The sequence below is a fragment of the Sitodiplosis mosellana genome, unplaced genomic scaffold, assembly GCF_009176505.1.
Source record: "Sitodiplosis mosellana isolate CC-2019 unplaced genomic scaffold, AAFC_SMos_1.0 Smas_scaffold_1, whole genome shotgun sequence".
Classification (NCBI taxonomy): domain Eukaryota; kingdom Metazoa; phylum Arthropoda; class Insecta; order Diptera; family Cecidomyiidae; genus Sitodiplosis; species Sitodiplosis mosellana.
The window spans coordinates 6,221,772-6,236,583 of NW_022595244.1; the positions used below are offsets into that span (position 1 = coordinate 6,221,772).

General features: G+C 37.2%; 2 protein-coding genes across 2 annotated transcripts; one reads left to right on the forward strand and one right to left on the reverse strand.

Annotated features, from left to right (window-relative positions):
• Positions 1-345: 345 nt before the first annotated feature.
• LOC129575172 (vitellogenin-5) lies at positions 346-10,788 on the reverse strand. The gene is made up of 17 exons (XM_055458182.1): positions 10,575-10,788; positions 10,191-10,408; positions 9,427-9,660; positions 8,458-9,334; positions 8,247-8,381; positions 7,749-8,151; positions 7,452-7,671; positions 7,127-7,352; positions 6,843-7,056; positions 6,483-6,771; positions 6,296-6,420; positions 6,105-6,222; positions 5,782-6,015; positions 2,209-2,523; positions 1,853-2,105; positions 1,477-1,789; positions 346-1,394 (listed from the first exon to the last, which is right to left on the reverse strand). Exons 1-17 carry the CDS (start codon positions 10,597-10,599, stop codon positions 1,220-1,222), a joined length of 4,374 nt encoding a protein of 1,457 aa, XP_055314157.1. The 5' UTR covers positions 10,600-10,788; the 3' UTR covers positions 346-1,219.
• Positions 4,263-5,775, forward strand: LOC129575179 (protein-arginine kinase-like). Its single transcript, XM_055458196.1, has 2 exons — positions 4,263-4,681; positions 4,779-5,775. The coding sequence occupies exons 1-2, from the start codon at positions 4,549-4,551 to the stop codon at positions 5,687-5,689; spliced, it is 1,044 nt and encodes a 347-aa protein (XP_055314171.1). The 5' UTR covers positions 4,263-4,548; the 3' UTR covers positions 5,690-5,775.
• Positions 10,789-14,812: the final 4,024 nt, after the last annotated feature.

Here is a 14,812-nt window from a genome sequence, read left to right on the forward strand (position 1 = left end):
TGTTGACTAAATCATTTTATTAGTACTATGATCCAGGAATTTTATGAAGTGATAGTCTACTATCACTGGCTCTAAGTCTATAGTCACACTGGAAAAATGATCTGAATGCACATCGTTTTCCTATTTATAACCATATCTTCGCCAACACATTTTGATACATTTATTTATCACAACGATTCCAGCTTTTTTTACAAAATTTAGAGGTCAACTTATTCAAATGTTTTATTGGCGTGATTTATATGTTCATTTTATCAGATTCCCACTTATAATTTAAAATGATAAGCTCGTAGTTTCTCAATAGTGTGCAATATGTATTTGTATCAAGAGGAAAAAGACTAGATCAAATCACCAACATCATATATTTATTTGGTTATTATTCATGTCAAACTTTAGTACATGACAATGTCATAAAACTAAACATTGCTGACAATAATGCCATTCCATATTCTTTACACATTTTTTAATTGTTAGTTGTGTATACTTTTGAAATTTTATCACATATAACATAGAAGATAGTCAAACATGTAGTACCCAATAATCCATTTCCTATAGGAGGTGCCGTCGGGTATGCTATCGTACTTATCAGCTTCATATTTACAAACAAAAAAGATACGCTCACATACAACTTTTGAAGTCGCAACTCAATGCTGATTAAATTTGTGTTGTCCTCATTTTACACTGTGTGTTTCAATATAATGATTGTACGGTATCATTCGAAATCAATTTTTTTCATTCCGTTTTGATAAATGATAATTGCATTTCTGCAAATGACATGAATAAGGTAGTCATCCATAGATGTAAATAGATTGTTAGATAAATAGCCGGAAAAGGAAATCTACCAGGTCAGAATTCGAAGGACTTCATCAATGTGTTGAAATTCTTCGGAGTTATTTTTGTTTAATGTAAACTTTATTTTGATAAATTTATATGGAAATAGATAAGTATGGAATGAAAGAAAATTGTCGAGATATCCTCAAATGACACAAAAATGTCCGACATTTTGATTTTGAGCCATTGATTTGAGCAATTGACTTCAAATTGCAGAGCTTTTCAAGGAAAAGATTTAAAAATAACTTTTATTCAAAATATTTGTTTCACACCTAATAATAATTGTTTCCTAAATGTTTATCCTCCAAAAGTTGTATTTTTCTCTCAAATTTGCATAAATTTTCAATAATCAGATAATATCAAAAACTAGTAAAAAAAAGATCTTTGAATTTCAACTACAGTAATTATAATCATTGACTGCATTGAACGGTAAGCTGCAAACACCGCAGAGTTTGGCCTTGTTTGCGGATGGAACATGGATCGATAGAATATTGCCGCGATAGTATTGAATTTGAATGTTATTGAAAAATTCAAAGATAAGCAAGTTTTCTGCATTGACATGAACACTGCAAATTGGAAGAATTTTGGTATAAAAATTGTGTCTTTCATGGGAAATATCATTTTTTCAGAAGCCATGTGGAAATTTACCTCAGTTCGACATCTTCACCAAGAGGTGTAATGAACGATGTGACTTCAATTTCCGTCAAGTTTTTCAATTGAACGTAATCTTTGCCATTAGCACGAGGTGAGTACTTGATGACGTGATCATCGATATTTATTTCGATTGCGAACGCATCCAAACCACTTTCGTGTTTCACTGGTTTCACAAACACGCCAAATCGAGATGTGATTGAACAATCGGCCACTAATAATACTGAACAATTGGGCTTGATTTTATCAGCCAATGCAATTGTTTTATCATCGAAAGTATTCACATCGGTTGACACCATCGAACACATATCTAAAAAGACGAATGAATTTATTACGCATGCAAAACAAGTTGAATATTCATGAGAGAACTTACGTGCACTGCCCAAACTGAATACCAATTGTTCAGGTCGATCGAATTTTGCGTCAAAATTTCGATTCACCCACAGAGGCAAGTTGGGAATGGTCACATTTTTTCCATTTAGAAAAGCTGTCAATTGTAATTTATCGGAGAATGTATTGATTTGTGCATCGATTCCATCGGTGAATTTGTACAAATCAATATGAGTTGATAGTGATGTCATGAAATAGTCGAATCGAGTTAAGACTTCCCGCAGCCATTCTGGATTCTGGCGAAGAGAAAAGAAAAAATGAACAAAATGATTGAAATTTGTGTACATGAAGCGAAATTCGCTTGCCGAAATCGACTGAGAAAAATTCATTTCAACTTACATTGTGGAAGGTAATATTCAGCCCGTATTCATGTAGCGTGGTTAAATGACGATAAACATGTTGATCGCACACTTTATTTTGAGGTGGCGGACTGAATTTAAGCAGTTCACGGGGACAATGCTTTGTGTCTGGTATTTGTTCGTAAGCCGTTTTTGTGCTCGACAAAATGTCAGCAAACACTTCAAACATGATTTTCGTTGGATTCTGCAGTAATGTCGTGGTCGTTTCATTTTTGTTGCCAAAATTAATGATGCCTCGCAGCAAATAGGGTTGTTTTAAAAATACAATGGGTTCATACGTCGCGTCACCGGTTAACTGAAATCAAAAGTCAAATTCAGAACCAATTAATTTCGCAGCCAAGTTAAACACACAGCCACTTTTAATTGATGTGGATCTGTGTCGGTGATGTGTGTGCGCGCAATGTGAGCACGGAGCATGCTTTAAATGCTTGCATTTTAATGTTGTTTAATTTGTGGCATGCAAACTCTCTCTCTCTCTCTCTCTCTCGTTGCGCAAACATTGAAATTGAAATTCCAAGAATTCTGGCACATTCACCGTATAAATCGTAAGAAGAAGCTAAACATGCAGTGCACGCCTTTGATGTGCATAAATCATTCGAGGTAAGTGTTATTAAAGCTGTTTACAAAGAAATGTGCTTCTTAAGCATGGAAACGTCGCATGCGAGTCTCTTACAGCAATGTGAGCAAAAAATTTATTAAATCGATGGAAATAGTTGGAATTCCGTGACTGAAAAACATTGGAACCAACTGCAGCTGTTTACAAACACAATTATGAGTTGCATGGCAACGGTAAATTATGTCAAGGCCGAATTTCCAATAGGATTTCATTCAATACAGCAAATACACACACCAATATACTCGCAAACCTTCAAGTGTTTGAATATTGGAGGAAAATTTTCGTAATTTGATTTACTGAACGTTTTTGATGCGGCACTCAACTCGGAGGGGTTTTATAAAGAAAAAGAAAATTCAAATGCCATTAAAAGCTTAAAAGAGTTTAGCTGAAGTTTGATCAATATCCAAGTCATAAAATGTGTTGCGTATACTTCTAGAACACTAATGTTCATCGTCGTTTGGAGTTGTGGTAGGTTCGATTTTGGCAAAATATGTAAATATTTTGCTTTGAAGCGTTTATTGTGCAGCAGCTCAAAATTTACGCTCCTCAAAGTTTCTTTCGATTTTTCAACGAGATTACGTACGGACTACACGATGAACGCAGTAAGTGGCATTTTTTAATTTGATTTTCAATCAAAGTTCGATGATATTCACATTTTTTCTCTTGTGTTTTGTCCTTACTTAGATTGATTTAAAACGTGTTGAGTATCGCCATTATTTGGAGGTATCCGGTGTGATGGATGCATTAAGCTATGCACTGATTAAACTTTACGATGAAGTTGATAAGCCAAGTGATGCGGTGGCATTTGTGCGGCAACATTTCAAGCGTCCAACTGATGAAAATGAAAACACCGATATTCCAAAGCGAATCGAGGACATGGATGCATCGCAAATGATTAAAAAACAAGAGCATGAATTAAACTTGGCTCGGCTAGAAATTGCTAAACTCCAACATATGCTCAACACGATGTCATCGAAATCGTAAGAAATGCTCACTCCTGTGACGTGAATTTATTGCTGTTTTAGCCAAAGTGAAACATGAGCTTGTTTTTTCCAGGCCACTTGCCGAACACATGGATAGTGTGAACAAAGCAAATTCGTATGATGAAATATTCATTGATCCAAGATACGATGAGACTTTAATTAAGAAATACTTGACCGAGGAATTGTTCACAAAGTTACTCAAACTATCCGATGAACCGTCAATTATTGATTGCATTGCTAAAGTCGATGGATTGCAGGCAAATCCGTACGGTGTGATTGCGTTGAACGGAAATTGTTACAACATGTTTGCTGATTTATTCGAGCCAATTATCAAAGATGTTCATTGTGTCGATGAGTTTGGCAAATATCCGGAGTTTAATTGGGGCGATGTGAATGTGTTTGAAAAGTTAGAGAACGATGCGATTGTATGCACGGAAATCAGTTGTTGTCGGTCGCTTGTGAACATTCCATTCATACCTGATACCAACGAACATCAATTGGAAATCATCCTAACGACCGTAAGTATTCCGAATCCATTGTGAATCTTTTTTTTTACGATAAGAACTTAGGCAACGTTTGTAAATTTCAGGTACAAAACGCAATCCAATCCACTCAAACCGATGACAAGGAAATCGAAGGCGAATTCTATAAAATCTCCGATGTAAAGGAAAACGAACCGATTTTCGAGGAATTACAAAAGAGTGGAATTGGTTTTCGGTCGATGAGCCCACAAGAGCATACTTTATGGCCAATCGGCCGTGCGATTTACATTAATATCGCTCGCACTCAATCCATTCTCATCAATGAACAAGAACACTTGAGATTCATTTCCAAAGAAATGAATGGAGATTTCGGTAAATTTTCCACTCAAGTGGAGCATTTCGCATCAATTGTTGCAGTAACTCAGTTTTATGGTTTTACTATGTAAGCAATGTACATTTCGTATTTCAGGTGTGGTTTACAAGAATTTAATTGAATTGATTGGAAAATTCAGCAATGGTTTGGAATTTGAACGGCATGAGAGATACGGTTGGCTAACCACAAATCTTGAATTACTCGGAACGGGTGTTCGTTGTAAAGTGTGCTTGAAACTCAAACAATCGGCCGATTGCATTAGGGACGTGTGCGAAAAGTTGAGAATCAAAATTACATCAATTAAAATAACGGCAGAAAATGAACACTTCATTGAATTAACAAATCGCCACACGTTTGGAATGACAGAATTTGAATGCGTCAAGGCATTTTATGACAGTGTCAAAGAAATCATACAAACACTTGTGGAATGCGGAACGCAAAACGATACAGAAAATGAAATGCATAAAGACACGGAAAATGAGACACAAAACGAAACCAATGTCGGAGCTGTAAATGAATTGAATTCTCTGAAATTGTGCAAAAATACGAGTGAAGCTAATGATGAAAAGAATGAAAGTGATAAAAGCGAGGTAGATGTGCAAACACTTGCTGTTGAAGACGATCCACCGAAAAATGAGGAAAATAATGAGCAACAAAAATGTGACGAGGAAAATGTTCAAAATGAACCGGTGTCAAATACAGAAGAAGGTAATAAAGAAAACCCGTCGGACGTGGAAAATGCTATAAATCCACTCGAAGCCAGCGACACCAATGCAGATAATACCGATAATTTGGATGAAGGTGAAAATGTCAATGAAGACACTCCCGATGAAACGAATCAAAATGCGGAAACCATTGAGAATGAAGCCAATCAAAATGGAGACGAGACAAATCAAAGCGAAACCGATTCTCCTGAAAAACCCCATGGCACCGAAGATCAAAGTGCAGAAGCAGCAGCCGCTGCCGCTACTGCCGAAGGAGCAACGGAACAACCGACCGAAGGTTAACTTTAATTACCAAAATTGTATCAAATTTTAAGCACTAAAACTGCACATTGAACATTTTTGTCTTGTTAAATAAACACATTCGTTAGTCTTACCATCCAAAGTTCTCGATTTTTATTCGTATGGATAACAGCCAATTGAAGTTTTATTTGGTCGCTCTTCCTGTGTCGACTGACTGCTTTATCATTTTGCACAACGAACACAATGGACAATTTGTGCAGTACATTTTCGTCGAATTTGTGTTCAAAGGTCAAATCGACCGTCCTCGTTTGTATATCGACCGAAGCATCGTTCAATGAGTTCGGAACGATTATAAATCGACCTTCCAACTGAAAGAGATGATGAAAAAAATGGTTCGATGTAAACACATGTGTTCTGGGAAATACCTCAATATACTGAAATTCAATTTTTGAAATACCTTTGTATTTTTCGTATTATGAAATAGCAATGTGAACTTTTTGTTTGTGCCAATGTGAATGTCGTTAACTCGTATCAAGCTCCACAATTTCATCAACGGTTCCATTTCATGATAGACACTATAAACGAAATGTTTCGATTTATTTTTTTATTCCTGTGTTTTGGGTTCTTTTGCAGATGGGTTCAACTTACAATGTATTAATAGAGGGTTCCATGTGAAACATCAATTTCATGTGACTTAGAATATCGAACGGATGCGATATACCGGTTATCATCAAGCCCAAGTCTTCAATTTCGTAATTGATTAGTTTGCTTGCCTTTTAAGAAATTAAAATTTTGTTTAAATTAAATTGGAATGGCATCGAAATGCTTTACATACCACCAAACTTGGATCGCCTTCATAAACGGTAATATCAACGTATGGATGTTCGTCCGTTCGTAATGGTCGACCGCGTGTTATTGTGCGAATACGTGATTTCAATGAAATGCCGCTAATCAAATTGCCAGGGCGGAAGAATGAAAACCACAGCGATGATCTTTGTAAATTGAATTTCAGATCATTGTTGATCGGTAAATAAAGCAAAAAACCTTGTTCGCGATTCAACGAATGCTCCATATTCAAAAATGGATTGTAACTGAACGACGTAACTACCGTGAACGATGTATAACTACAAATAATAAATAAACCGTCATGAATTTGATGGCTTTTGGGGATTTCATTGACAAAATGAATGTGTACCGTAGGTCGATTTCGTGGCTGCGCGCAATTTCAACGCCTTGAATATTTTGCGTAATATTTCCGCGAAGCGAACATAGCACTGTACTCTGTACGGTTAGACTGGTTGGTGTGCCCAGGACTGTTGGAACGGAGTACCGCGAATGGAATGGCCAGCGTAAATTTTGTAAATTGATGTGTGAGTCCATGTGCAGCAATTTCATCAAACGATTCAGCACTAAAATCACCAGAGAGAAAAATAAACTCCATTAAATTGCTGATAGAAATTGGTAGTTTTTCGAACTTACTGTCGCCTTCGGTTAATGCATTATATGATTGTTGATTCAAAAAGAAGAACAAAATGGTTTTTCCTTCCATTTGCACAATGATTTCCAGATGAACCGGGGTCTTTGTGACTGTTGGCATTTTATGCGATGTTAAAATTTCTCTTAATTTACTCAAATTGATGGTTGCCCCATTTTCGACAATTTGACCGAAACGCACATGATCCAGGCCACGCGCTTTGATGTACAGCTTTGGGAAAATGGCATTTTAAAAAGTTAAAATTGGAATGGTATTCGTTGGGGAAAAAAAATTAGTACCTAACTAAAAAGGAAATGTATAAGCACTCACCGTTAATTCATTAGTGTATTTCCCCATGGCTTCTTGGCGCAGTTTAAAGAACGCAATTTGCGGCAAGTGTGTCTTGCCGTTGCCGATCAAAAGTGTTTGTAACGATGCGCCCAGACCATATTCACTGCTGCGATAGTCGAATATGTAATTGCCAGTGACCCAATAACGTTTGGCTGGTGCTTTGGGCAAATGTCGAATCATCGATGATGTTAAACGACGTCTATAAACATAAAATATTCAAAATTTGTTTTTGCCAAAGACGAAGAAGAGAAGAGAAGAGTCGAAATCATGATTTACAGTTTTTGGTAGCATGGTTGTGTGGTACCGGCCAAGCTGAGTAATGTGGTGCGATAAAAGTTCACTAAGTGTGGATTTGTTTCGTTTTCCATGAGTGTGTGAATGCTCATCAAGCGTGCCGATGTTGGATTAGACGTAAGCAGTGTCATGAACGCCGCTACACGTAACTCAATGGGTGCCGAACGATTTTCGAAAATGGGCCAAAATGTTTCGTAATTTGTCCTACGTTCACTGGATGTAGACTGTTCGGCTGTCGATTCTTTTATCCACGTAGCCATGAACCTAACATCGTCGGACTGCGAAACATCACGAATGATGGGATCCAAGTAGTTGGTAACAAGTCCCAATTTCAGGTTACCCAGTGCTTGTAAATAGAGCAATTTGTTCTCGTAATCATGACTGTCTGCAAGTACAAGAATATATATATTTTGTTTTCGCCATAAAATCGGATATTGCCGTGTACACTGTACACATATACCGGTGTTAACAGTCTCTCACCTAAAAACAAATCGAAATATGTGCGCACATACTTATCGAATGAACTTTCAGAGAGTTTTTCGGCAAAGTATGCATTGTGCACAATAGTGGCGAAGCTCAAAATACCAAGCTGCCGAATGTCAGGTCGTTCAATACCTGGAAAATAAGTTTGTTTTAAATTTCATCATGGTTTCATTTGGGATTAAATTTTTCGTGTTGTTGCATTTCTTACTAAGCCACATGAGCGGTTCCAAATCGACTACTAAATCAGCGCTCATTTCGGTGATATGGAACGGTAGCGTGATCAATAATTGAAGAACCGTTGTTGGTTTACACAAGTTCTCCACAATCAAATCACGTGTCAACAAAACGGCTGCTTTTGTTCCTGTCCGCGGAAGAATATCATACAGCAGGCTACGCATCGTCTCTTGACGATACGAACTACCAACACTTATCGATTGATACAAAGATTTCAACGACTCAAAATCGCAACGGCTAAACACACGAATCACATCGACAACACGATGTTCGTACGGCTCATCGAACTGAATATCATCACTTTCCAAACTGTCAGCTAAAGCACCAAGTAAATCGATGGCAACATGAACCAATTCCTCCGTTTCGAATATTTGACGTTCACCGGTCGCATCGCTGATTGAATGCTCCTCAATGATTAGATTCGATTTCACTGCATCCATATTGGTGTGAGCGTCAATTGCATTCACAATTTCATTTGATTCAGAAAAAGTAAGTGTTAATTTCGATACCACCAACTGTGTTTCACCGGTCGATTCAAATGTTTGCAGCATTGTGTTTCCTTCCACGTAAACACGGTCCAAATAATAGTTTTCGAAACCCTTCGTCAGATTCGATTGTTCAACGCCGTTTCGTGGAGCTAAATCATACATTGCTTCGTTGCTAACAATAACATTCTTCGTGGATTCAATGCCATCAAAGCATTTCGTTTCAGGCACATTTGATCGATGCGAATGGATGCCACACGAATGCGGTCGACATGTATAGAGCACGGGATTTTTCCTTATCGACAAGTGACCATTTGATTTTGTTGTTACATAGTATTCCGTGGTGCATGTGCCATGAATGCCGGGCTGATTGCGTATTAAATAGAAGGAAAAAAAAGGGTGAAAAAATGCAATTTCATCTGTATGCTCTAGCTATTTTGGTTTTCATTTTACGTTACCTCTTCTTCCACGAACGCACCATTCTTCAGGTTTTTCAATTGAAATGCCGATGCAATGGCACGCTTAAAATTCCTCGACCACAACAAATCGCGCGCCTTGAATTGAATGTAATCAATTGTGTCATTGACATACACAACTTTGAATGGGTTGTAGAGTGTTTGCATTTCCTTGTTTTGATAGAATACGGCTGCATTTCCATTCTGCTTGTCGACCGTTATCTTTTCGACGGCCAGCTACACACACAGAGAGAGAGAGAAGAAGAAGAGACGGATTTGGTTTGGATGTTTGATATTGTTGACGTTCAAGAGCAACCAGGAAATGAATGTCAACGTAACTTTTGTCAGATTGTGGAATTATAAATAGCCTATTTTAAAAATAGCTTGAAAGAAATGGAAGACACTAGAGATACACTATCATTTTGCATTATGATAATGGGCAAAATACAAAAATATGTGAAATATTGACCTATCACCCATCGCGTCATCATTATCACAAATATGCTGATAGCACCGAGTAACCGACTTTCAATGCCTATACTCAACAATTGAATTAGACGCTGTAAGTGAACGACAAACGAATCAAATTTGATCTGCTGCAAAGTTCAACTGGATGCCGCAATGTAATATCGTTTTCATTTCACAGCCAGTCAGTCAATAACAAGCACATGTAAACATGCTTTGTAATAATTCCACTGGGTGATAATTTCATTCGTTTCTACGAACAGATTGTTTTAATGAGATTTTGCCTTATTGACTACTCTTACCGATACAACGAGAGTTTGGTCGTTGGTACGTTGCAGCTTCACTGTACCGCGTATTTTCCAACCAGCCGATTGCGGGAATTTTCCACCCGTTTGATCATCCCATGGTGTTTGAGCATTCACACTCACACTTCCCACGTATTCGTAGATGTTTTCACGATCCGTACCCACCAATTCGATGCCTTGGCATCGGCATGTTGTTGCACAAGCCAAAATGGCGCCTACAAATACAAACAAAACACTCATTATCACTACTGTTGTAAAACTGGCCAATTAGCTTCATAAAGTAGAACTATTCTGTTTCGACACTCAGTACAAAGTTCAATTGCACTAAACGCGCAGAAAAATATCTCTTTTAATGGAAATATAACGTAGAAAGTTACGCACAAAGGACTACGATCGATATATTCATCACCAAATTACAGATTTGGTTAATTTTTGCAGCTTTTTGCAACTTGATTCAACTTGTTCAACACTTGGAAATTATTCCGTTCACTAGACTACTTGACCGTCAAACTGAAACTGATGTCATTATCTCGTTTTCCATTTCGTTTGGCGTTTGGACGACGATCCGAAGCCTGTTATCAGCAGAGTGCGATACAAAAGGCTCGCTGCAGCAACCGATGACGACGACACATTTACATGCGACCGAAATTGGAAATTGATAACGAATTTGAACTATTCAAAAGGGCCTATTGGAATGAACATCACAAAGCATAGTTTTCGGCATCGTCTACTACGTTCGTTCGTTCAGACAGCTATAAGACGCGTTGAGTCATAAAAATGAGTCATTTTCTATTCGAAATGTCTTTCACCATTAAACTTTATGATTCATTTCCGAATGAAAATGAACGTTTTTTCGGTCGTTTAATTAAAACGATAAATCGTGCACTTAATCCTATTAGAAATGAATTCGAAAAGGAAGCGCATTACATGTAAACAAGAATTATTTCATCGCTTAGACCCGGAAAAAAGCAATTCATTGCAGCGCCCTTGCTTTTTTCAATAATTAAAAGGAAAATCATTAAATTGAAAATGACGACTCGCGAAGAAAGAAATTAAATTTGGAACTTTTCGAAAGATGGTCTTAGATGTTTTTAGAGGTAATATTATTTTCTTTTCTTTGTCTTTTTGAACGATTTTTTCCCCGCGGCAAAACAAAGATGACAGATTTATGATGATTGTAAAATTTGTAGCCATCCATCGTTTAATGGGTTTTACTCTCCTCTTCTGAGAAGTTATTGGCCGGAACAAAATTCACATCTTTTTAATTCCTTAGCGACTAGACACATAAATTACATTTCTTTGCGTGTAATTGAATTTTACAAACTTTGCGATTATACCGAATAATGCTAACATTCATGTTTCTTTTTTTGGAAAAAAAGAGGCAATATAAAATTGCACTCTGTTTGTGCTTTGATTTTAAGTCAACATTCATGTTTCTGAGTAGTTGTGGAAAAACGACAAAAAAATTTTGTACCGCAAAGTCTAATACATGGAAAGATTCTTTCAATCTACGATTAAATTTTAAATAAAACACCTTAGAGTGACTTCGCTTTTTCAAATTTCAAACATAAATCAATATGAATATTCATTTATATGCGAAATTTTGGTTCGGATGCATTTCGACATTTGTGAGTGAGAGAAAAAAGAAAGAAATTGCAACAATGTGCGGTCGCACGCTAAAAAATAACAACAACTACAACAATAAAATTCGGTGTAACAGAACAACAGCTACTTGAAATAGATTTCAATCGATCTGAACAATGGTGAGCGTTTTGGGGCCTCCATATTGTTCATTGCGATGCTTCTGTTTAGATACATATAGATGCTTTCGTATGCGTCGAGTATGTGTGCCGTGTTTACTTGTTTTTTTCAGTTTGATATTGCTCGTATCCCATTGCGTGTGGTTGGTTTCTAGCGCGTGTAGTGCCACAGCTGATTTTGTTGCTTGGCGTTTATGCACAATTACACACTCGTTAGATGTTCTTTCAATTGAGTTTCTATGCTACGTTTCGTTTGGCCGGTGTATTTCTCTTCGCATTCGCTGCATGAAATTTCATAAATTCCCGATTTTTTGATGTCATCGGTTTTATCTTTGAGATTCACCAATGTATTTTGTAGTTTACTGCTGGAATTGAGACCTATTTCAAAATTGTGTTTTTCAAATACACTTTTGAGTTTGTTTGTGATCTCGGGAATGTATGGGAAGGTTATTCTCTTCATTGGCTCTCTTTCACATGATAAAGTCGTTGAATTTGTTCTCTCAATCTTTTTTGAATGAGTCGCAACTAATTTCTTTATCATTTGGATCGAGTATCCGTTCAGCAGCGCTGAATGCATATTATTAAGCAATGTTTTTGCATTCAAAAATCATTTCTCCTTCGACCAAATTCTGAGCACAACTTGACAGCGATTCCGTGGTGATTATGAGTTTAATATGCATGAACATCTTGAAGAAGCAACGCGATCAAGTAGGTCATTTTGTGCCAAAGCCTCCACTTTTCCTTCCAAATTCAATGACTTTTTCACTTGATGCAGTGACATCTGTAGTGAAAATTCATTTGTTCGTCTCCATTGATACATAACAACCAAGAGTATGTTTCGTCTTGTTTGCTTTGACATTTCTTCGTAACAGATATTAATGGAAATGACTATACTTCAATAATCGAAAAAGAAGAGGAACAACCGATTTTAGCACATTTAAACTCAAAGTGGCCAACAATCAAATTCACCACCGCAAAAGAAGAGAATGGTTGTTTACCATTTTTAGATGTGCTTTTGAATCGAAAAACCGATGGATCGATTGATTTTTCTGTTTATGGAAAACCGTCAAATACACCGTGTTATATCCCCTCTGATTCACACCGTCCGATGGCACATAAGCGAGCAGCATTCCACAGTATGGTCTACCAATTGTGTAAACTGCCACTTAATATCGAAAATTACATGAAGGAGCTGAAGTAACCAACTGGACCAACTGCCAAACCAACTCCACAAATGGACCAACTGCCGCGCCAACAAAGCCACTGTTTTCATTTGATACCAGACGCGACTGTGCATTTCGAGGTGAATTAGATTTGCTTTAACACTTTAACTGTTCTTCATATTTTTTACCTATTACAGTTCTTGGGGGCCTCCAGGGCCCCATATGTATTTCATATTAAATTTGGACTGTTATAAGAGATAACAAATTAGTGTCTAAAGCAAAGTTGTTATACTCGAGGTTTGCTATAATTTTGTTGCAACAAATATTGCTTATCTCTTATCAGTTCCGCAAAAATCGCGAAAAAACGCAAAAAAACGCGAAAATCGCGAAATTTTCCCACCACGTTTTAGTGAAGCCGATAAGAAGTAAGAGACTTGCCTCTTCGACAGAAATGTAGAGCAGGTGGAGTACTACAACTTTGCCACAGACACCAAGTCGTTATCTCTTATCAGTTTCGCGAAAAATGATAAGCAAAAACTTGCGTTTTTTCGCGTAACTGATAAGAGATAACGACTTGATGTCTATGGTGAAGTTGTAGTACTCAAGCTACTCTACAACTTTGCCGAAAATACCAAGTCGTTATCTTTTATCAGTTTCGCGGAATACGCGAGGAACCGCAGAAAAACGCGTTTTTTCCTTATCATTTTTCACGGAAGTGATAAGAGATACCGGGATGGTGTCCAAGGCAAAGTTGTAGTTCTGGTCGAGTACTACTTTTATTTTCATTCATTATTTCGTTATCTTTTATGAGCTCCGTCACGGAACTTCCGTGAAAAATGATAAGGAAAAAAACGCGTTTTTTCGCGGTTTTTCGCGGTTTCTCGCGTAATTGATAAGAGATAATAAATAAATAAAATAAATAAATAAATAGATAACGACTTCGTATCTTCGGCAAAGTTGTAGAGCAGCTTGAGTACTACAACTTCGTCATAGACACCAAGTCGATATCTCTTATCATAGTCCAGTTATAATATAAAATAGCTATGGGGCCCTGTAGTCCCCCAAGAATAATCCATACTCCGAGCATGTATATGGAGTTTCAATACATTATATTTGGTACGGGCGTCTAACTCCATCTACGGATTTTTCCAGTAGCTGTGAATCGAGTAGATATATAACGATTTCAACTATTTTTGGGCGAAATTATCTCGAAAATATACAAAAATGAGTTATTTGTTATGCGAACGCTCAAACGGCTACCGGAAATGTACGCGCAAATACACGCACTCGAGTGTATTGTAAATTTGTCATCTAGTAACCATTGCATGTCCACTGAATCAGTGCGTACATTAACAGTAGTCGTTTGAGCGTTCGCATGACAAATAACTCATTTTAGCATACTTTTGAGATAATTTCGCCCAAAAATAGTTGAAACCGCAACTCAATAGAACACAACTGCTGGAAAAATCCGTAGATGGAGTTAGACGTTTCAAATACGTCATGTTCTCGGTATGGAATAATCCAGCGTTTTTTACACATACTCACACATATGCATATGTGTATATGTCATTCGTGTAGAGAAATGTTCAATCTATACAATGAGACTTAACTCCGGTTGGTTTATACACTGTTTAGTACTTTTATTCAACTTTAAAGTTCTCTGGGGGCCCTGGATGCCCCAAGAACAGTCATAGTG